This window comes from Centruroides sculpturatus, unplaced genomic scaffold (assembly GCF_000671375.1).
Source record: "Centruroides sculpturatus isolate CEXI.00-Female unplaced genomic scaffold, Cexi_2.0 scaffold175, whole genome shotgun sequence".
In the NCBI taxonomy this organism is placed as follows: domain Eukaryota; kingdom Metazoa; phylum Arthropoda; class Arachnida; order Scorpiones; family Buthidae; genus Centruroides; species Centruroides sculpturatus.
In genome coordinates this window covers 230,044-254,275 of record NW_019384486.1, presented here as the reverse complement: position 1 = coordinate 254,275, position 24,232 = coordinate 230,044, and the positions used below count along the sequence as shown (strand labels likewise).

General features: G+C 34.7%; 1 protein-coding gene across 7 annotated transcripts in view; it reads left to right on the top strand.

Moving 5' to 3' along the window:
- The window catches only part of LOC111621596 (zinc finger CCHC domain-containing protein 7-like), a 44,942-nt gene extending 23,706 nt beyond the window's left edge, over positions 1-21,236 (top strand). For 4 of the 7 annotated variants that reach the window (XM_023363782.1, XM_023363775.1, XM_023363776.1 and 1 more), the window contains 4 exons: positions 12,172-12,321; positions 12,390-12,563; positions 12,673-12,897; positions 20,702-21,236. In XM_023363782.1, the coding sequence (XP_023219550.1) occupies positions 12,172-12,321; positions 12,390-12,541 (302 nt within the window). In that variant the 3' untranslated portion in view covers positions 12,542-12,563; positions 12,673-12,897; positions 20,702-21,236. The remainder of the gene's footprint in view (positions 1-12,171; positions 12,322-12,389; positions 12,564-12,672; positions 12,898-20,701) is intronic. The other 3 variants (XM_023363778.1, XM_023363781.1, XM_023363783.1) reach the window with 3 other exon arrangements.
- The last annotated feature ends 2,996 nt before the right edge of the window (positions 21,237-24,232 follow it).

Here is a 24,232-nt window from a genome sequence, read left to right as displayed (position 1 = left end):
AGGCTTTGTCAATAAGGTTGATACAATGCAAGATGTTAAAATGCTCCTTCCAAAAAGCTCTAAGAGTTAAGTTGGTATCATTGGTAACTTGAAAACACATGGTAAACAGTGCCTTGGTATACAGCTTTTTAAAATTGGAAACCACTTGCTGATCCATTGGTTGCAGTAATGGAGTTGTGTTGGGTGGAAGGAATTTGACCTTGATGAAGTCATGTTCACTATCCAAGTCCTCCAAATTTGGTGGATGTGCTGGAGCATTATACATTAAGAGAAGACATCTAAGAGGAAGATCCATTTCCTGAAGATAATTTTTAACAATAGAAGCAAACACTTCTGTGAGCCAATCCATGAATAAAGTCCGAGTTACCCATGCCTTACTATTTGCCTTCCATTGTACAAGCAGTTTGGACTTTATCACATTTTTGCTCTTAAAGGCACAGGGATTTTCAACATTGTAGACTAAAAGTGGCTTGATTTTGAGGTTACCACTTGCATTAGCGCAAAATAAAAGAGTGAGTCTGTCCTTCATGGGCTTGTGTCCGGGAAGTGCTTTCTCTTCTTGGGTTATGTACGTTCGTCTAGGCCAGTGATTCTCAACCTTTTTTTCATCACGGTACAATTTTAATAATTTGGTGGCACACACGCTTACTTCGGTAAGTACCGTAGGACAACCGGTGACGTCTTAATAGTGATTTTTAAACGCAGTTGGTTATTTAGATCACATTTTCTAAATGTCTTAGTAACTATCGGCAGTTTCCGGTAACACTGGTTACAATTTCCAAATGCACCCTAGGAAGATAGAACCGATTAAAATATTTGTCTCACGTCGCTTATGTATGGGACATTCGCAGTGACGGCACACTTCAAAAGTCTCGCGGCACACTAAAATGCCACGGCACAGTGGTTGAGAATCACTGGTCTAGGCATTCTTTTCCAATATAGACCAGTCTCATCGCAATTAAACACTTGATTCCAGATGTATCCTTCACTTTTTACAAACTCTGTGAATTCATCTACAAATACTTTTGCTGCTTTTTCATCTGAACTTGAAGCCTCCCCATGTCTTATGACACTGTGAATGCCAGTTCGTCGACGAAACCTATCAAACCACCCTCGGCTCGCTTTAAAGTCCTGCCTGTCTGCACTTGTANGGAAGTGCTTTCTCTTCTTGGGTTATGTACGTTCGTCTAGGCCAGTGATTCTCAACCTTTTTTTCATCACGGTACAATTTTAATAATTTGGTGGCACACACGCTTACTTCGGTAAGTACCGTAGGACAACCGGTGACGTCTTAATAGTGATTTTTAAACGCAGTTGGTTATTTAGATCACATTTTCTAAATGTCTTAGTAACTATCGGCAGTTTCCGGTAACACTGGTTACAATTTCCAAATGCACCCTAGGAAGATAGAACCGATTAAAATATTTGTCTCACGTCGCTTATGTATGGGACATTCGCAGTGACGGCACACTTCAAAAGTCTCGCGGCACACTAAAATGCCACGGCACAGTGGTTGAGAATCACTGGTCTAGGCATTCTTTTCCAATATAGACCAGTCTCATCGCAATTAAACACTTGATTCCAGATGTATCCTTCACTTTTTACAAACTCTGTGAATTCATCTACAAATACTTTTGCTGCTTTTTCATCTGAACTTGAAGCCTCCCCATGTCTTATGACACTGTGAATGCCAGTTCGTCGACGAAACCTATCAAACCACCCTCGGCTCGCTTTAAAGTCCTGCCTGTCTGCACTTGTATTGGATGTCTGGGTCAACAAGTCATTGTATAAATTTTTAGCCTTTTCACAAATTATAGCTTCACTAACACCGACTCCAGAAAGTTGCTTTTCATTGATTCATATTAGCAACAGTTTTTCAACTTCATCTAAAACTTTAGATCTTTGTTTTGATATCACATTCACTCCTTTAGCCACTTCGGCAGCCTTAAATGCTTTTTTGTTTTTAATAATTGTAGAGATAGTCGATTTTGCCACATTATATTCTTCAGCAATGTCAGAAACACGAATGCCATTCTCGTATTTTGCAATAATTTCTTTCTTTAATGCTATACTAAAACGTTTTCTATTTCCACTGTCACTTTTCTCTTTCTTTGGTGCCATATTGATTAAATATACAATATAAATAACAAAACTAAAAAACGAAGTTTAGCACACTCGAAAAACCAATGCTTACCTCAAGCACACCTAAGAGCAACTGAAATTTGTGAGGTTCCAGAACAGCAGGAAACTATTAGGTTGATGCAAAGTTTGTCCACTGAAGCGTTATTTCCTTCACATGTGTCAAATTTTGATGCTGTTTGACAAAAGGGATCTCAGCTGGTATTTGAGAATAAAGTTGTGTTACTTAGTTGTGTTTTTAAAATTTTGTTAAGCATTACAAATGGCAGAAAATAAGGAGCATTTTCGATATATTATGCTTTTTTATTTCCGAAAATGCAAGAATGCTTCGCAGACACAAAAAAAGATATGTTCTGTATATGGTGAGGGAGCCATTGATGATTCCACGTGCCATAAGTGGTTCAGAAAGTTTTATGAAAGCAAGCTTACAAATTTGGCACAAAAAGCCGTTAAGTTCGTTATCCGAGACAAAATTTTTGCAAAATAAAAGTTCATTAACTGATTTGGTCGTTAACCAGGATGTTCATTAACCGGGGTTCCGCTGTACAGTGCTAGACAAAAATATAAGTTCAAGTAATAATTCTAGATTGTAAATTGTTTAAATGAAATGATAACATGCAAAAGTAATCAATTATATCTATTATTTTAATATGTTAAATAGTTTTATAATCACAAATTATTTGAAAATAAACATTAAAAAAATTTAAAATATTAGAGAGAAAATTATAAGTTCCAAAAGGAATTAACATCTTAATTTAAGGAATTAATACTTTGTGTAACATCCTTGGTGGCAAAAACCATTGTACTTCCCAACATTTTTGAATGGCTTATTTCAGGTTTGCAACTGCTGAAAATTGTCTTCTATCTTTGTAAATTGACCTAAGAAGAAACTCCCACAGATTCTCTATTGGACTTAGATCCAGAAAGAGTGCAGGTTATGGCAAAACTTCAATATTATTTTTAGAAAACTGTTGTTTCATCATTTTTGAATTGTGGCAGGATGCATTATCCTGCTGAAAGATGAAATTTTCACCTCCAAGAAAATGACTTTACTTACTAAGTTGCTCTTCCAACAGAGAGTAATAAGATTTAGAGGTTAAATGTCCAGAAATGGAGATGATATCAGTCTTTCTTTGGACTAAAAATTTAGTCCAGACCATAAAGGAGCCACAAATCATTTGTTGACTCATTTGCAAATCATCTTCAGCTCTTAAATCATGCCAATACTTTTGGCAATCATCAAGCCTATCAAGGTTAACTTTTTTCATCTAAACACAATATATTTATTACAGCATTTATGAGTCCAGCTTATGATCTTTCTTGCTGTATTCGAACTAGCATTTTTATGTTTCTTTGTTAATGATGTTTCCTCATTGGGCTGCAACTTGAAAAAAATTTGCAGATCTATAAATTTCCACTGTTGTCTGTCTGTCCTTTCTTAATCTCAAGAGTAGAGTGAGTTAGATGAAAGTCAAGACCATATATGGAAAGCATAGGGGCGGGAGGCTTTGATTAACTATATACGAACTTCCAGTTTATATTAGAAGTAGAGGATTTGATCCCGGGATCCCGATTTTCGAGATCCCGGGATCCCGACCACTTTTCAGTCCCAAAATTTTCGGGATTAAGTTTTCCTAATCCTGAGATTTTCGGGATTGACATCATTTTAAAAAAAGTTGCAAAATAGACTGCATGAAGCGAAACGTTCAGTGCCAGTGCTTTTAACAGAATTGCTTGCCTATCATTTTAATATAAAATACAAGAAATTTTATTCCAAGCAAGCAGCAGAAATTAACCTAGCGGGCTTGCGATGCTTGCTTGGAATAAAACTTCTTGTATTTTCAACTAAAATGATAGGCAAGCAGTTCTCACTGGGTTACTTGGTAATATACTTCATTTTTGTATTTTTGAATTTTCGCGGGCGCCAATCGATTTTCTGGCGCAGTCGAGAGCACTACTCAGTGCGTTTTACCTGTCAATGTGTCAGCCATCTTGTTTTGCCAGTGTGGTTAATATAGACCCGACGCCTCTCGCTTAGGGGGGTCGACCTTAGGTGAAAAGGTTACGACCCCCGCCTTGCCCGTGATCTGTCAGGATGATGCGAGAAAGTCTTTTTACGTTTGGGAGTAGTGGTTTGCTGGATGCTGAGAGACTCACACAGAGACCGAATTTACAAAATTAACGTGTTTATTTTTAGAAAGGCATGCTTACAATGATCGAAACAATCGGGATTGTAGCCTTTACTCCTACAATCCCGATCTGTGTCGACCGGACTGTTTTCTTCCAACCTCCCCGTGTCCTCGAAGCTATAACTAGAACGGGCTTATAAGTATTTACTAACGATTCCTCCAACTTCCATCAAACCTAAACGCGTTTTCTCAGCAGCTGCATATATGTGCAACAAATTGAGAAGCAGACTTGGTGATGAGACACAGGATGCGTTGTTATTTCTCAGATCATATTTTCGCAATTCAAATTAGAATGTTCCTATTAGATTAGTTTTCTTTATATTTAAGAAAAATGTGACTGATTAATATTATTTTTAAATACTTTTTGCTAAGAAACTTACTTTACTACCTACTTACTAGGTTGTTATATGAAAGTAGTCTATTTAGTCGATGTTAAGAGAGATTTTTGTTAATTTTCAACGTTTATTTGCATAGTTTGTTACATAAAGGTTTTTTCAATTTATGTGAGTTTAAAGAGATCTCAGTGATGCTTAAAAAAGAATAAATTTAACATGAAAACAGTGATTTTAAGTCTGGTTAGTCTGACTGTAAGTCTGATTAGTTAGAGTGATTAAATTAACTAGGTATATACCGTAAAATACGTTGATTTTTGTCTAAATTTTGATTTTTGATTTCTGTAAGATTTTCTTATTTTTTATTAACCCTCAATACCGAAATAATCCCGGGATTGAATAAGTATAATCCCGAAATCCCGGGATTAGAAATAAGGACCGGGATCGAATTCCCTAATTAGAAGTCATGTTATTTCAATTAAAACAGTTTCCCCTAAAAGGAGTTAGATGACCAGCATAACTCCATTACTAACAGGAAAAGTATGATTTACAGGGGGCAGACACTACTAATTTGTGGTGGCGAACATATATTTTAAATTAAATAAATTAAAAATATGATTAAAAATTGCAGCCTGGCATTTTGACAATGTTACAATGAATATTGATAATTGCTCATTCCTTTTGTGTATTTAAGTATATTTTGGATTGAAAAACTCTAGAAATAGTCAGAATAAAACAGGAAAGTCCATATATATGTGAGCCGCCAGGGAGGTCGGAAATTCTTCTCCTTTCTGGCAACAGGTCGGTGACCTACTTTCTTGTCAAGGATGGCGTTTACATTCAGTTACGCATTACGCGAGTGGAGGAGAGTCAGAGGGGTCGACAATAAGACGTTGGTACAGTCGAATAAAAAAACCATTTTTATCAAAATGAGTTAACTGATAAAAATGAGTTATTTAACTAACTAATGAAATTAAAATTCCAAAAGTTCTATTTCGCGTATGAAAGAGAGAGTTTACAATAATATTCCATACCTCGGGGGAAGTATTGGATGGCTATTTCTTCTATGATCGTCCCAAAAAGAGGTGCGAGGTGTGGCATAAGATTTTCAATTGAGGTCGTAAAGTAATGATGGTCAAGATAATGTTCGACGTTCTCCGTCTGATTGGCGACTCCCCCGAGAGGGGAAGAAGGATGGCTTTTATATTTTTTGTGGTGGGAAAATTAGTCAGGTGATTAATTGTTTTAGAAGTGTGGGGTTAAAGCTGTTCCTGGCTGCAATAAATCATGGAAGTTGGACTTTAACCGTAAACATTAAGTCTTGCAGCAGACGATTGCTATTGTTAGATGGTCGAATGGGGGAGAGTTTAAGGGAAGAGTTGTAAGTTGATACTTGATATTTTGATATAAATGAGATATTTGATTTCTTTTTTCTGACGATGGGTTTTTTTCACAGTAAGGTGATAAATTTGTTTAAAATTTTTAGGAGGAAGGTAAAATTGGTTTGGACACGGTTCGGATCTCACATATATTTTTAATTTTACTTGCTGACAACTTAGATTGAGTTGCAAGTAAATAAGTCTATCTTTTGTCATGAGATGATGTAACTTTTTCTTCTAGGATGCTTTTTAGTGGCTTCATCATTACTACATTTTATAACATTAGCTATATATAGCACATGCTAATTGCAGTAGCAATTTTCCTCTGGGTTGCTCTCCTGCACAAAATCTCCAAATTTCTCTGGTTTCAGGTTCTGTATGTTGGCATTCATGTGGCATGTTTTTTTTGTACTCAATAATTTTTACAAGTAATGTATCTCTTTGTAAGCTATATGTAAATGTTTTATAACTTCATTTGCATACTTTCTCCCATGATTGTGTGTGAAATTTACACTGAACTTATAATTTTGTCTCTGTAATATTTTAAATTTTTTTAATACTTTGTTTTCAAATAATTTGAGTATAAAACTATTTAACATATTAAAATAATAGATATAATTGATTATTTTTGCAGGTTATCATTTCATTTAAGTAATTTTTTTCATTTACATTCTAAAAATATTTCTTGAACTTATATTTTTGTCTAGAATTGTATTTAATATCATGCTAAGATCATGGATATAGAGGAAAATAGAATTCTGTAGTATTTTAATGACATTTAAAGAAATTGGTTGGGATTATTCAGATGGACTGGGAACTAGTTGGAATTTTTTCCATAAGAAAAATTAGTAAACACTTTTTGACATTTAAATTGCCTTCTGGAATGCATTAAAATTGCTAACAAGATATGAACACAAACAAACACACATCGATTGCTATGAATAGAAAATAGTTTCTTTAAAAAGAAATAAAAATAATAATTTTTTTTAAACAACTAATTAACTGTACAAAAAATAATTTATATTTCTTATATCTGCATTAGTTTTAAAAGCCAGTCTCCCGTTATCCTGTTATGATCTATTTCTTAGATTTTATTATTTAAATATGCAGGTTTGTAAAATTCACAAAGAAATTGTGCTTAAAATATGAATAAATATCACAAGTCAAGTGATACTTATACATATACAGGGTGTATATGAACTTTTGTGAGGGGGTGATAGTAGAGGTCAATACAGGCAACTTTGGTCCTATGAACAGGAGTGCCTCGGACTTCTTTAGGAGATACAAGGGGGTAAACATATGGTGCTGGTGCTGGTGCCCCTATTCACTACCTGTAAAGTTCACACATTTTTCTGCTGATAAGATTTTATGGAATCAATTTGAGAAAAATTGTGGTGTCCAATATTTGCATTTATAAATGGATAATTGACATCTAGAGTATTTAAGGAGAGGGTTTACAACAGGGGTGGCCAACCTTTTGCATACCATGCGCCAATTTTTTGATAGACGAGTTCAGATGCACAGTGGCGTACCGTGAGTGTTAGCCGCCTGGGGTGGAGAAAAATTTCAGCCACCCCTTAATTAGGTATTTCAATTTATAAGATGAAAATTCAGTTTTGCCACAGAATAAGCAATGAAAAATGCAGTTGTAGTGTAGTTACCCGAATGTATCATGTATCATACAGGCAAAAAAAAAAAAAAAGGTCAACAGGTGTCGCCGGAACTACTCGAAAAAAGAAGTTAGTAGTCTAATCCGATTCTGATTCCTGGACAGTCTGGACGGTAGCACTATCGTGGGACGTTAGCACTGTCATTTAGACACCTGTAAACTGATTGAAAATAAACATAAATGAACATAAACTGTAATTTACTATGTGGAGAACACTCATTTTATCTGTAAAGTTGATTGCAACGAATTGTGCAATAAATGAACTTGCCAAGACAGACTATAAAAAATTAATTTTCTATGTAATATTCATAATTGCAAAGAAGCCAAATCTGGCAATGTTGCTCAGAATTGACTGAAGCGCCACTTGTGATCGTCCAATGCGCCAAGTTTTGGCCACCCCTGGTTTACAATGTCACTTAAACTGTCAGATTCATGATGGCTACATATTAAAGCAGTGCAGAATATGTTGCTATGCTTTTAATTTATGGTGATGCTGGATGCAATGGAAAGGCTGCCCAGTGACTGTATCACAAGCATTACCCACATTGTCCAGTTTCATTGCACAGGATATTCAAATGTATGTGTGACTGCAGGGTCAGAACCATGTCAAAGTGCCATGTCAGGATGACACCACTATGTCTCTAGGAACACACAAATTGTGATAGCAATAGCATTCACATGTGAGTGGTCACAATTTCATGATGAACTCAGGATATTTTTCTTCTAATTATCAATTAGAGATTCAGACTATATCCTGAGTTCATCATGAAATTGTAACTATATGCAAATCAAAGATAACTCGTATCCACCACTAGAGGGCTTGAACCTGATACAGATGGTATAAAACTTGGCAGTTGGTGAGAAGATTTACTTAATTCTTAATGTTAAGGCGTCAGATACCTAAAATGAAAGGCTGACGTCGGATCGTTTTAATTGTAAATTTTACCTATTGTTATTCGTTTTTATGAAGTGATTTCTTCAAACCAATGTAAAGGCTACTTCTATGATGTATGAAAAAAGGATTAATTGATAGACTCAAAAATTAAATAATTTTTTGTATATAGTCTGAATCTCTAATTGATAATTAGGTGAGTGGTCACATTTGTAGGCAGTTAGATCTGGGATGGAGGCAGTTCAAGAGACAAGATGTCGTAAGGAAGGTCACACAATCATTGATCAATACAAATAAATACCTGTATAATTATCATAAAATACTGTTTACAAGGAGGAATCATATGTATTTAGGATTTGTAAGGGATTTTGGTTTGTTTTGATTTACTGTTAAGATGCTTGTAAAAGGCCAACCTGGCCACAGTGTCTTTTGAGAAAATAAATAAATAAAATAAAAAGATATCAATAAGCTATTATAACTACCGTATATCTGCACAGATAAGATGATACTTGATCATAAAAAAAGGCCCCCCCAAAATCCAGGGTCGTCTTATAGGACAGATACAAAAAAAATTAGATTGAAATTTATATAAATTAAAACCATTATAAAATAAAACAAATCATTCACCAATGTATTTAAATAACCCATATGACATTTTTATGAATAGTCAAGGTCATTATCCGAATGCCTGAATCAGTGCAAATGTTTGCAATAATTGCAAAGCAATACTGTCAAATGCAAGAAAATAAAATTTGTTCATTCAAAAAATTACGAATAGGACATAATTTCGTATATACTATGCAGTATTATTATCCAGATGATGATCACTGATCTACGCTAAATTCATAGGCTGTTGATAGTTTGAGAGTCATCTTATAGGATAGATATATGTTAAAACTATAAAACTTTGACGAAAATTATACCTCGTCTTATCTGCATAGATATACAGTATCTTTGCAAGTCCTAGTCATGAGAGAGAGAGAGTTTACAGAGGTTTATGGGTACATAAATACCTTGTAGAGATTGTTGAGTTTGTTCTTTTATTGTTGATCAGTTAGAGGATTTAATGAATCAATGATTTGGAAGATTCAGTTGAATGCTCTTGGTAACAGGTAACAGGATTGTCAGCAATGAATGTTTGTCAGCAGTTTGAATGAGAGCATCGCCGGATGGAAGGAAAGTCACTTGAGAATGAGTAGACAGCAATCTTCAAGATAGATAAGGTATTCGAGATCTGGCACAAACTCACAAGATGGAACTTAGACAGCAACAGACTCTATGTGATGGATGGACTCTCATGTCATCATTAGACATTACATTTTATTTGGGATTCTTCCCCTCTTTCTTCTCATGTCCTTTTTTTAGTTCTATGTCCCAATGGTAATTTTTTTTTGTTAGGTTCCTGGTGACACATTCAATGTGTCATCTTGGAAAGGAAGTGAGTCTGGGGTGAAAGATACAATCATATCCTTTACATTTAATAAATGTAGGAAAATTTTAACAAGTTTTAACATAATCGGTAAAAAAAAGTTTATTCAAAAAATTATTGTCAAGTCCAGGTTCTCACATATGTCAACAGTTGCGAGAAATAGGCAGTTTCACTGTAGACAAATCTGAGACTGTTGCAAAGGAGAACCCAAATACTGAACTTTAGAGAACAGGTTTTGATGCATATTGTAGCAAATCCATCAAGTAAGCAAACACTTGCAAAACTCTATTGTGACAAACCATAAGGCCTGCATGGGCACAATTGCATCCTTATAATCTCCAACAGCTAAAAGCATTTGATTCAGCAGACTATATTCCATGTGTCACTTTTGCTCAATGGTTCCTTTGGCATTGAAGAGCCCAAATTTCCAGAGCTTATATTATTTTCAGATAAGGCCTCATTTACCATAGAGGATCTGTTCAATTCACAAAATGGCCATACTTGAGTTTATGAAGACCCCAAGGCTCTTGGCACTTGTTCCAGAACATTTCAATGTCAGGACAGGAATCATAGAGTACAGCTAGCAGAACCATCCTGTGTCAATTGTACTTGACATTTCAGTAATAAACATTACGTGAACTTCTGGAAGGGCATCCCTTTAAACATCTAAGATCACATATGGTTTCAGCATGATAGGGCACCAGAATGCTTGTCCTGTTGTTTGAAACACATTCTGAGATAGATGGATTGACAGAAGACCTGTAGCTTGCCCTTCATGTTCTTACAATCTCATACCTGTTTATTTCCTTTAGTGAAATCATATGAAAAAATCTTGTCTGTAAGATGCCAGTCAACTCTGCTAAAGAACAAATAACATGAATTTTTGTGGCTGGAATGGAATCCAGGATATGCCAGGATTTACCCCACAATGTGTTTCAGAGATGTTGATGGCATCATTTCAAACACCTCTTGTAAGCAGTGGCTTCACAAAACCTTATTGTTTCACACTGTGAGAATTAACACATTTCAATAGTTACATTGTTTATTCTTTACTTAAAAGGATAAAATACATTAAAAAACACAACTCTTAAAACAGAATAACACAAGCAAAGGAAAAGAACATTCTATGCCATCTATCAAATTTTTATACTGTTGTGTTTGTCAATTGTCATGTTATCACTCAACAAAATCAAAAAAAGCAAAACAAAAACTTTTCTATCGTCCATTTTCATTTCTGATGTGTACAACTTTAGTAGGTGCACTGGTGTTGCACAGTTTCACTTGCTTTTGTGTTTTTGTTTTTATATTTGTATTTATTTATTAGCATACCAATGGTGCAAAACATACAGCTTTACAATAAACTACACAATTGTACAAATAAACAATTAAATTATTTCTTTTACAACATAAAAAGACAGTGTTAAAATCTATAATAGTTTTTAATTGTTAAATTATTTGTACTGTTTATATCAAAATCACTATCTGTGTAGAAAAGTTTTGAAATATTTTCACACATTTGATATACAGAGAATAATTTCTGCACCTTGGCTTTCTCAAGCAACATGTGTGCTTTACAGAGGCAGCAGCACTACCAAATGTTTACTTCTTGTATCCTCTAAGAGTCCATGGCACCAAATGTGAAGATCAAAGTTGCTTGTATTACCCCTACTACAGGGTGGGGCAAATAAAAGTGGCCTGGAGAACCGAGTTCCAGGGTACAAAGAAACACAGCAGAGGAAAGGAAATACAGTACTAACCTGACTATAGCAGATGTTGAAAGTGACCACCATTCATCTCTTGGTACTTTTGGGCCCTGGTCAGCAGGTTGCTGAAGGCAGATCGAAGCTAATCGTATCCACTCGTCCAGGCCACTTTTATTTGTCCCACCCTGTATAATCCCTATTGGTTTGTTACAGGTGTTCAGATACACACTGTAGATTGTTAGACAAAAATTTCTGGAATTGAAATTCTCTGAAAACAGGTTTTAAAAAAATCTGAAAATGTCCTAAATAAATGGGTGATGAGTTTCCTTTAAGCAATGTGGTATTTGATTACAATATTGAACATGATAAAGGAAAATAATCATATGTAGAAGAATTAGTTTAATTTTATGAGTTAGAAAAGAAATACCTCTCATTGCAGGATCTGAGGTGTCATGTTTCAACAATGATTCACTTATTAAATTAGTAAGAAATTATCCATCTCTGTTTGATAAAAATCATAAAAATTATGAAGATAGTGCTTTGAAAGCAAACCAATGGTCTGAAATAGCAACAGAGTTGAATTCAACAGGTATGCCATTATTATTAAAACAGATTTCTTGCATTTAAAATAAACTGAGTATATATTTTTATTTACAGTTGAAATTGTTAAAAATCAGTGGGTGAGCCTTCAAGATCAGTATATAAAAGAAAAACATGCATTGACTCTTTCCAATGAATCAGAAAATGGTGAAACAAAAAAATCAAACTGGGATATTTATCCAATTTTAGATGAGTTTTTAAAAATGTAGAACGTAAGGAGTAAGTTTAAGGGTGATTATTTTTAATACTGTATATAAAAATAAAAATATATCTAAGGTGTAAACAAATTAGATAGTTTTAGTTCAAGACAAAATTCTCATAATTAAAATTTATTTTATAGAACTGCAGATAATGTAGATTCCAGCCTTATGACAAATACTGATATTTCTGGAGAGGTCACTTCAAATATTGCTGCACCAAATGAAGCTATCTCATCAGTACTGTCTGCATCTAAGCCATCCACATTTGTACCATCTTCAGCCACATCATCCACTCCTGTACCGTCTGTAGTTATACCATCCATACATGAAACATCAGTTTTCATCCCAAATAAAAATACAGAGGAGTAATTACATTTATTGAATGTAACACATGTATTTAAATATAATTAATTAAATTATATGTTAAATTAATTATCAAACAAATTTGTATCCATTACAAAAATAATTTTTATATTTTAACAACAATGATTTCATTACAGTGGATCTATTGTATTTCCAATAAGGTCAGTATTAAGAATTGAGATTATATTCTTGAAAATACAGTTTTAATTATTGTGACATCATCACAATGTCAAGCTGCAATTTTTAATCACATCTTAATTTGAAAATAAGTTTTCCATATCTGGTCTCAATTTTCATCTAACTCTGCTCTCAAGATTAATGAAGGATAGATGAACAACAGTTAAAATGTATCCACAAGTTTCCAGAGAAGGTTCATGTATTTTTCCATACTGTGGCACTGCCATTAAGATACTGCGAGAATGTCAGAACTGCAAATATAATTGATTTTGAAATGACTAATAGAAATTCATTCATAAACTTGCATTGTTAACAATTGTAAGAGTTTTTATGTTTTAAATTATAGAATATTTTCAATTGTTTTTACCCAAGTTTAAATTTTTTCTAACGTAAAGAAAAAAGCATGCTACATGCATTGTGGGGAAATATCTTTTAAAACTGATAAAAATTTAAAGTAAAATTAAGAAAACTTAAATTTTATTTTCTAATTTTTTTTAATGTTTTGTTTTTAGAAAATAATTGGCAAAATTGGCTATTTAATTTTAATATTGTAATCCATTGTTATTATTTATCAGGAAATATTTATATTGCTGTTTAATTTATAAAGTTTTCCAAAATATTCACAGAATATCATAGAATTAAGTCTAAAGCAAAATTTTTGGATTTTTGCACAGTTTCTTCTACAAACTTATTTTCAGATAAACAGTCATTTTCACAAATTAGTACTATAAAATCGTGGAATAATGACAGGAGAGAATGGTCTTTGGAATATCCAGTTATATATGAATATCTTATCTCGGCTTACATTCACAAGGTGTCATAGTAAGTCTTTTAGTATTGAATAATATGCAGTCTCGAATATCTTATTAAAAGTAAAGCCTGTGATTACCAAGAAATGTTTAATTATAGGAGTCTTGACTCTTGTAATTATTTTTCAAGTGGTAAAGTAGGTGAAAATTTAATAAATTGTCATAACACATTTGTCTGTAAGACAAATGTAGAGCCATCACAAACCTTATATGCAAGTAATCATTCTGTTTGGACTTGTGTGTCTAATGATGGCAATGTATCTAGCTGGATATACAGTATATGCATTGTTGGTTACCCATTCTCCTCTTAAATTTTCATTACATGAAAATGAATGTAACTGGAATGGTTGAATACTTGAAAAGTTTGCAGATGTGAATGACTCTGGACCTTAACAGAGCTGTAGAGCTTGTCCATAGAAACAAAAAGTCAAAGGAACCATACCTCTAAATGTGACTCTTTGCAAGATATAGCCTGCTAAAATCAGCCTAAAACACTGCATGCTCCACTTATGCTGTCATGTGTTTAACAGTCAGTACATCATGGCAATCTGGCAAAGAATAAAGAAAAGTTCAACACTGAACCCTTTGTGAGAAATCTCCAAATGTGGAACCCATTGGCAGCAGTTCTGGTCACCATCTTGCTTGTGGGCGTCATGCTTGCAAGCAAGTTGTTATAGACACAGCAATCATTGCCTATAACAAATAATAAATGCATTCGTTTTTACTGATCAAAAACAGTTTTTCCTGTGTGCCAGTAGTACTGTCTATTTTTCACGCTTTGTGTTGTCAAGGATCACTATTGCTCGCTTTGACTGATGCTCCACGTGTAGTCATGTGCTTCAATGCTAGCTGTCACTTGTACCTCAGTGCCCAGATGGGTGCAAACATTATCTGGGCACCTTCTAAAACTATATATCATCAAGTACAGTACTCCACGAACAGTCAAGTGGGCTACTTGAAGCCAGCATAGTCACATGGACTAAATAGTTAAATGCGATAGTCTTAGCAGATTGCGTGATTGATCGCGTGTGGCTGATTTTGGTGGGCTATATCTCACAAAGGGTCACTCTTACAGATATAGTTCCTTTGATATATTTTTTGCTCTTACGGACATACTCCACAGTTCTGTTAAGGTCCCAACAGTGTCATTCATATCTGCAATTGTACCAATGTAAAGTACTATTTTTAACTTATTGCTCTACAACGATTTTCGTTCCGTAAGTTTGTTAGTTTGCCAGGCCTGGACTTATCGTGTGCACCGAAATAAATTAAAGACAAGTTAGTCAAAAATCAATAAAAGTATTTAATAAAGATCTATAAATGACTGTGTACAATATTTATAACAAACAACAAATTTATTCAATAAAATTAAATCCAAAGTCAACCCGACAAAATTCAAATCTTATTCTAACTTAGAACTATTCCCCCTGGAATTCCGACAAAAATCAATCCTTAACTTAGGTGCAAAATCTCTTATAACTATAAATCCTAACCGTCACCTCAATTATACTAGGAACCTTTTTCTCAACTCAAGACTTTCCTATTCCTCGGTCCACAAATTGAATACTGCAATCGCCTTGGACTATTTTCTATTGAACACTTTGTTTACTGCTACTGTATCATAGTTTGTAGGTATTTTAACAAAAAAATTCCTTTTCAGATGGAGAATCACAGCTGCAGGTACATACTAAGAGAAAGGAGGAGTAACCAGCGTACAAAACAATAGAAATCCTGAATCCCACCCGAACCCCACAAATTTTCATTTAGTACAAACTCATTAGATCATCAGCTCAATATCGGATACTATTAATTACAAACAATTCCCGACATTATTATTAAACAATGTCAGTATAGTTATTTTACAATATTATTTACAGTTTTAACAATTTTTAAATTTCAACAAACATCAATCAAAATGTAAACAACTATTTGAAACCGACAATAAATCAAAGGGTAAATATTAGTAATTATTTACAATTTTTATAATTAATATAACATTTAATTTAAAATATAAAATTTATATATAAAGAACACATGGAATACAACATCAAATACAATAAAGCACGGTGCAACAGCAAAATTAAACAATTAAACACAAATTGTAGAAAAATAAATTTAAACATATAAAAAGGCAAAACAGCCTAAAAAGGTAAGTAAACCTATAACATTTAGTCATCACAAAAAATAATACAGTTATTAATCATTTTCCATATAACATCAGTTCCCTTATAATTCCTCTTAAATTTGCCATCACTCATTGTCTTCAGGTCACTTTTTATTTTATAAGCAGCCTCTTCTTTTATTTTTGTAACAATGCTGCATTCCATCAATGCTTCTCGTAAACCTGGCTACATCGCCTTCCATATCATCCTTTTGACCAGAGCAATCATCCATATCAACATATACCTATTGGGATTCCTAAGTCCAAAATCTAAAAAACATTTCACATTAGTCCAAGTTATTTTTATCTTCCAAATCTTATTAAACCAAGACCAGACCTGTCGAGCAAGGTTACACTCAAAAAATAAATGAATCATCGTTTCTCTAAGTCCACAACATAAACACTGGGAGTCTCGACCATGATGGTAAGTAGCAATAAAATCTTTTGTCATTACAATATTTAGTAACATTTTCCAGGTGAGTTCGAGCCACTCAAGCGGGAGATCACTTACATTTTTCCATACTTGTTTCCAATTAATATTGGAGTTGACCATATTGTTATTTAACTGCTGTTTATGAACAATATTATAAATTAAAATTGGCCTAACCTTAGTTAGATTTTGTATTGTATTACCATGATTATCCATTATCTCGTTAATTATCTTTTGCCAGTTTCTATACTTCTTTTTGTTATTTACTAAAAAAGATAATTGATCCCCACCTGAGTAACTCTTTTTACAGTAGGTCCCAATATATATTGAATCCTGTGTGATATTTATCACACAGGATGATCATACTTTTTTAATGTGTTAATCATGTGACTGATCTGCAGTGAGTACTCTAGACTTTTAATCTCCCACACACTCCACCCCCCGTTAATTTTATCGTTAGTCATCATCTTTCTACTCAAAGGTTCATACGTATTCATCCAAATATATTCATAAATTAAAGAATTAATCTGTTTTATGTCCTCGGTAGTCAGGTTTGTATAATGAAGCTTATATATAATTGATGCAATAGCAATTTTGTTTATAATCGTGACACGCTCTGGAAGATATAGCCAATTACTTTTTCCATTCAATTATTACATTTTTAATTTTGTTAATCATCTCTTCTAAATTCTTTTTATTACTCTCTTTACCCACACATACACCGAACACCTTCATATTCTCAACGTTTTTTATTTTCATGGATTCACAATCCAAGTCCCCATATATATTAATTCATTTTGATTTATCCTCATTAATGCACATGCTTGTAAGAGCACTAAACTCCGTAATTTTATCTTGACTTTTCTTATTGACAACCAAAAAATTTATGTCATCAGCATGCGCATAAAATTTTGTAACTATCTTATTCCCAGGGATATAAATTGGATCAATAGTTTTATCATCCAGAACATTTTGTAGTAATACATTTATATAAATAATAAACAAAATCATGGAGCAGGGCAGCCTTGTCTCACCCCCGCTCCACATTTAATATCATGTGATCTTTTTCCATTTACGTAGATAAAAGTGCTCAGTGCATGGTAGTCTTTTGATTTGTTTAATTTCCTCATCATTAAGGCCATAAGCATCCAACATCCTCCAGAGCACGTCACGATTAACTGTATCAAAAGCTTTTTGGACGTCTATCGAGAGGATGGAGAGTGGGGATTTTCTCTCCACATAAATTGCTTGTAATAATCTTAAAAATACATTGTTGTCTTGTATAGATCTGCCTTTTATTCCGGCGGTCTGAGTACTCACTATACAGTTACGGAAAAGCTCCTCAAGTCTCTTAGCAATTATTATACTAAAAATCTCATAATCGATATTTAAAAGTGTAATAGGTCTAAAATTAGTAACAACTTCATCCGCATCATCCTTTTTATTAATTAAAACCATTTTGCCATAAGTAAAATTACTGCCAAAAGGGCTAAAATTAAAAAGTGTATAAAAAAGTCCGTAAAATTTTCAGTAAAAAACTTATATAATTCACTAGATAATAAATCGTCTCCGGGAGCTTTACCAGTATTCAATGACTGGATCGCATCTTTAATTTCATCTTTTCGTTATTTGTTTATTTATAATATTATCATTCTTTTGTTTTACAGGTTTACTGCTACTAGCACACCAACGCTTTCTATGCAGGAGCTCATCTCTGCCTTCTTCACTTGAGCTACGCTATTTATAGTCTGAGGTGACATCACAGTTTCTAAGTGAGACACTCCCCTCATTTACATACTCAAACGTAACATTCACTTTTTCTTGTTTATCTGGTAGCTTAATTCCCGACAATACTTTGTTAACCTTTTACAGTCTTTTGTTGAACAATTATCAGGATGTTTCCTTTAAGGTTTAACAAGTTCCTAAAAGTCTGTGGGGTCTTCCCCCCTTCAGTGTGGACTTGCTATCTTCCGCTCAAGCGTGCACGTGAGTGTGAGCGTTAATTATGGCGCTTTCTTTTTTTTTGTCGGTGAGTTGGTTTTATCTTCTCCTTTTTAACTTTCTAAGGTGATGGGTGAGGAAACCTTCGTCCTAACTAAATATAATAAAAGTAAAATAAAAGTAAATAAAAATAACGCTCGGACTTCGTTCCTTACACCAAATAGACATACAATTTTGATGCATTGTATTTTTTTGTGTACATTGTATGCAGCTTCAAACCACTTATAAANTTATAATTTTTATATTGTGGCCCCCACAATAGTAGCTCAAATTAAAAAATAAACATTCAGAATTCAAAAGTTTTTTTTAAATAATTTAAAATGATTTTTAACTAAAATAATTTAAGTATATTTCTTATAAACTACATATTGTGGTGAATCCCACCATGTTTTAGTCGATAATATCCTATGTTATCTATAACTTCCTCTTCTACTTAAATAACCCGCACTATTTTTCCTCTTTTGACTCTTCCAGCCTATTTGCACTTTCTGGCTAGTTTTGGGCTGAAAAGGGGGCAACAACCAAGAAGGCAACGTAGGAGGACTTTACTTTCATTATTCATTTTGGGAGAAGCAAGCGAGGGAAGAACCACATGAGGAAGACGAGGGAACGAATCCATGCGATCAGGGAGTGTACGTCGGAAGATTGCCCAAACTGTCGCACAGATAAGGGGGACTTCTTTCAATTCTAACCTTTCTATACTTTTTTTCTCTACCCAGATTATATTAGTTTATATTTTAAGTTAAGTTAGTCATAAGTAGTAGTATAATACGGTCACAACGAATTATGTACTGGTCGGCTTCGGGACCCGCACATGTAACCAGATATACAAGCTTTGTTCATGAGAGAGGAAAAGAGAAACGATTTAGTATCATGTATGGGCTCGAGATCATGTATTAAAATTAATTTGGAGATAAACTGTAAATAAATGATTTCCTCTATCTTTTGTTGAAATTTGTGTTAATACGTGGTGTATTCTTGTATAATATGGTTTTTCATTAACCTGTCACACCACAATATATATATATTGTGGTGTGACGGGTATGTATCATATATATATATATGTAACATATATATATATATGATATAAGTATGTATCATATATATATATATGATACATACTTATATATTTATTTCTAAAAATAAAACATGCAACAAATTTGGCATTTACTTTATTTAGTGTGATCCTTGTGGTTGATGCAAATTAGCAAGTTATTTAATGTCCAGTTACAATGCTGTCACAACAAAGATTGCCTCTATTCACAGCATCAAGACAGTTACAAGATTTTGAGAGCAGATGAATAATCTAACTAAATCCAGATTTAACAAGCTAAGATGTGGGAAATGCAATAATATATAATTAGCTCTCTTCCAAAGCTGTAGAAATTTACTTGCTATATCATTACTAATTCATAAATTTTCTTTATATCTACCTTGAGTGCTTGTATCACTTTGTAGCTCTATGAGATTTTCTTTCAATTCAATTTCAACATCAACTGTATTCACACAACATGGATCTATCACTCAATCTGAAATATTTATATATTTATAATATCAATGAACTGAACTTGCACATCCTCATAAAACTGTTTCAAATGCTCACTATACACAAAAATATCATTTTGTACTTTGGTAACAATAGTGGCCTATGACGGAAATTGTGTTAACTCACAACATCCAATATTCATTATTATTTTTGAAAAGGTGGCACTAAATTGAAGTTTCATAGTNACTCACCCAAAATGTTACACATACTAATTTACATTACTATTACAGTTGAATGGATTGTTCCATTCAACTGTAATAATCAGTTTTCACCCTTGAGTTTATAAATTGTTTACAACAAAAAATTGTAACAATTAAAATTTTTGATTGTTTATTAAAATGATACAATACAAAGACTTGTTTATTTCATTATAAATTCGTAACACTAATTAAAATCATTAGATATAGCAACAACGAACTGTGGATGAAAAGAAATTAAAACACAGAGAAATTTCACTTGAGTTTATAATTTCTTTACAGACTGTATTATATTGTGCAAAACTTAAGAAATCTGCTGTAAGAAATCATTGTTACAACAAATAAATAGGAAAAATAGGGATGTTGTGTTCTTGGAATTCTGCCATTCTTGTCCTAATACCTAGCATATATTGAAGTTTTTAAATCAGTTTTTAGTATAACAGATAGGTTAATAAATCTAAGAATGTTAAATAATTTATCTGCAGGGCTCTTGCCGAACAGAACTATCAGAAACAAGAGAGAACCGATTCAAAATGCGACATATCAGACTCTCGTCAAAAGTTAAACAAAACATTGAAAACCATCTGTGATATTGGAAATGATGAAATTGTATTATATTGCCAAAGTCTAGCATGTAGATTTAAAAAAATTGTCAGACGAAAGAAAAAGACGTGTGCAATAAAAAATTGAAGAATTAATGTATGAAGCGGAAAAGAAAGAGAACAATAAATTTTTTCGGTACTTCTGAATCTTTATCCCAGATGGTGGCACCGCCCTGGCGACCAACATCTCAACTAGTACTTGTATCCCCTCGAAACAAATTAACTCGGCCAGTTGACCTACCAACAGACGTGTTTTCCAAACCTTTGTGAGAAAGAAAAAATGTCTAAATTATACGATTTACCATGCGAGTTTTGCTGTGAGTCTGTCTACCAAAAATTTGGATTACAGAGATGAATTATATACATAGTAACATACAGCAGTCCAGATACAGAGTGAATAATCAAGTAAAATAGAAATGGATACAAAGTTAGCCGAACTTACAAAAAGAGCAGAGATACTGGAACATGACATGAACTACCTCAGATGTTTCTTACGTGAAGAAAGTACACCAACCACTATGAAGTTAAGAAGATCCATAAGAAGTGTTATACCTAAACATGAAGTATGGAAAATAGAAAGGAAAATAATAAAATTGGTAATTAGATTTAAGTATAAGAAATGTAATAATCTCAAATACCAAATAAGAAAATTATTATATAGACTTAAATATAGTGAAAACCCATATAAAAATATAGCTAGAGAATATAAGTATAAAAAAGAAATGAAATTACATAAGTTATTTTCCTACCCTACACCTAAAGAAAAATGTAATTGGATTAATAACCTTATTGTAAATAACTCTGATATTTTAATACCTGATCCAGTTAAAAAATTCCTAGCGTTGGGTTTAGAGTACAACTTACCTATAGCTGAACTTANTTGGATTACAGAGACAAATTATATACATAGTAACATACAGCAGTCCAGATACAGAGATTGTCGTCCCTGGTTGGTCGTCAGCCGCTGTGGAACACCGAAACGAGCGATCCAGCCATCAAAAAATGTTTTGGCTACGACAGCAGCTGTGATCTCCGACATGGGAAATGCTTCTGGCCAACGGGAGAAACAATCGATTGCCGTGAGGCAATATGCGAAGCCGTTGGATGGCGAAAGTGGTCCAAAGATGTCAATGTGGACGTGGTCGAATCGCTGATTTGGCTGGACGAATGATCCAGTCGGTGAGACGGCGTGCCAGGTGATCTTGTTCTTCTGGCACGCAATACAGCTACGTACGAACTTTTTGCAGTCACGCTCAATGTCGGGCCACACGAAGGACTTTTTAATGAGGTGACATGTGGCTCTCACCCCGGGGTGTGATATCCGTGCAGTGAGGCGATCGCCTGCTGTCGGAAGTCTTTGGTGACGAAGGGACGGGCGTTGAGCGTGGATGTGTCACAGTAGAGTTGTGCCGTGGTGTTTGGGATGGTGATTCGTTTAAGCTGGAGACCTATATTGGAACGGAGGTGCTGTCCCAGTTCGTCATCGGACTCTTGGGCGGAGGCGAGTGCCCGGAAGTCGATTGCCTGTGTGATGGGCTCTATTCAAGACAAGGCATCTGAAGGGATGTTGTTTGTACCCTCGACGTGACGGATGTCCGTGGTGAATTGTGATATGAAGTCTAAATAGTGGAACTGTCGGGGTGATACCCTTTCGGGTTTCTGCCTCAGGGCGAAGGTCAGTGGTTTGTGATCGGTGAATAGGGTGAACTGCCTTCCCTCGAGCATGTGTTTAAATTTACTGATGGCAGAATAGGCGGCATACAGCTCCCAGTCGTATGCGGACCACTTTTTCTCTGATTCCAATAGTTTCTGGCTGAAAAATGCTAACGGCTGCCAGTGTCCATTGATCCTCTGCTGTAGGGATGCCCCTACGGCGGTGGATGATGCATCAACCATTAGGGAGAGATGCGCATTTCGTGACGGGGGCTAGGAGTGCAGCACTGGCAACGGCGTTCTTTATGTTGTGGAAAGCACTGTCGACATCGGAGGTCCACTCGAGGGGATCTTTCGGACTCGGGTTGCCCTGAAGCAGTTTGTTGAGTTCTGAAGTGATGAGAGATGCATTGCGTATGAAGCGGCGATAGAAATTGACTAGTCCCAGGAATCGGCGTAGATAGCGGACTGTAGTTGGTCTAGAGAACTCGACTTTTTGCAGAAGTGGGCGGATTCCTTTTGGGTTGACCAGATACCCGAGGAATTGTACTTCTTGTTTTCCGAATACGCATTTTGATGCGTTGATTACAACACCGTAGTCACGAAGTCTGGTAAATAACTTGCGTAGGTGCTGCAAATGTTCAGTTTCGTTTTGGGACGCTATAAGTATGTCGTCGATGAAGACGTAGCAAAATTCGAGGTCACGAGTAACTTCGTCCATAAAGCGCTGGAATGTTTGCGCGGCGTTGCACAAACCAAAAGACATGAAGTTGAACTCGTAGAGTCCAAATGGTGTGGTGACAGCCGTCTTAGGGATATCCTCTGGAGCTACAGGGATGTGGTGGAAAGCATGGACAAGGTCGACGGTTGAGAAGTACCCACAACCGTGAAGAGTGGATGCGAAGTCCTCTATGTGAGGAACAGGATAATGGTCGGGTACAGTTCGTGCGTTGAGTAGACGGTAGTCATCGCAGGGTTGCCACTGGTCGTTCTTCTTTTGGGATGAGATGTAATGGCGATGACCAGCTGCTGGTGGACGGTCGGCAGATCCCTTGAACAAGCATGAATTCAAACTCGCGCTTAGCCAGAATATATTTGTCCGGCGCAAGTCACCGGGGTTTGCAGCGCACTGGTTGTCCAGGCGTCGTGATAATATGATGGACGGTGGAGTGTCGGACAGGTGCGATGGTTGGAGATGGATGTGTTATCTCGGGAAACTTGCTCAGTAGTCGGTGGTATGAAGAATTGCCGGCAATAGTTCGTACTGACAGTGTAGTGACACTGAGGATGTCCTTGGCTGACCAGTTTCGTTGTCGAGTCGATGAGACGTTTGCTGCGAAGGTCTGGGAGAAGTCCATAATGAGATAAAAAATCAGCACCGATCAATGGTTGTGTGACATTGGCTACAATGAATCGCCATGTAAAGTTTCATCAAAGAGAGAAGTCTGGCGTGATTGTTGCGTAGCCTTGTGTCTTGATTGCTNAATAAATGTAAAATTAATATGTCATTACTTGTGAATTTTCTTGAAAGTAATAATCTTACAATTAAAAAAGCAGATAAAACGAAACAATTAGTTATAATGGATAAAAATAAATTAATTGAAAAAACTAGTGAACAAATTATAAGTAGTAATTATATCCAACTAAATGATAACCCGTATGAATAAATAAAAAAGGAATTAATTAAACTAGTTAAAAAAGGTATTCAGAACAAAAATATTAGTAATACAAATAAAAATTACCGTATATACTAGATTCTAG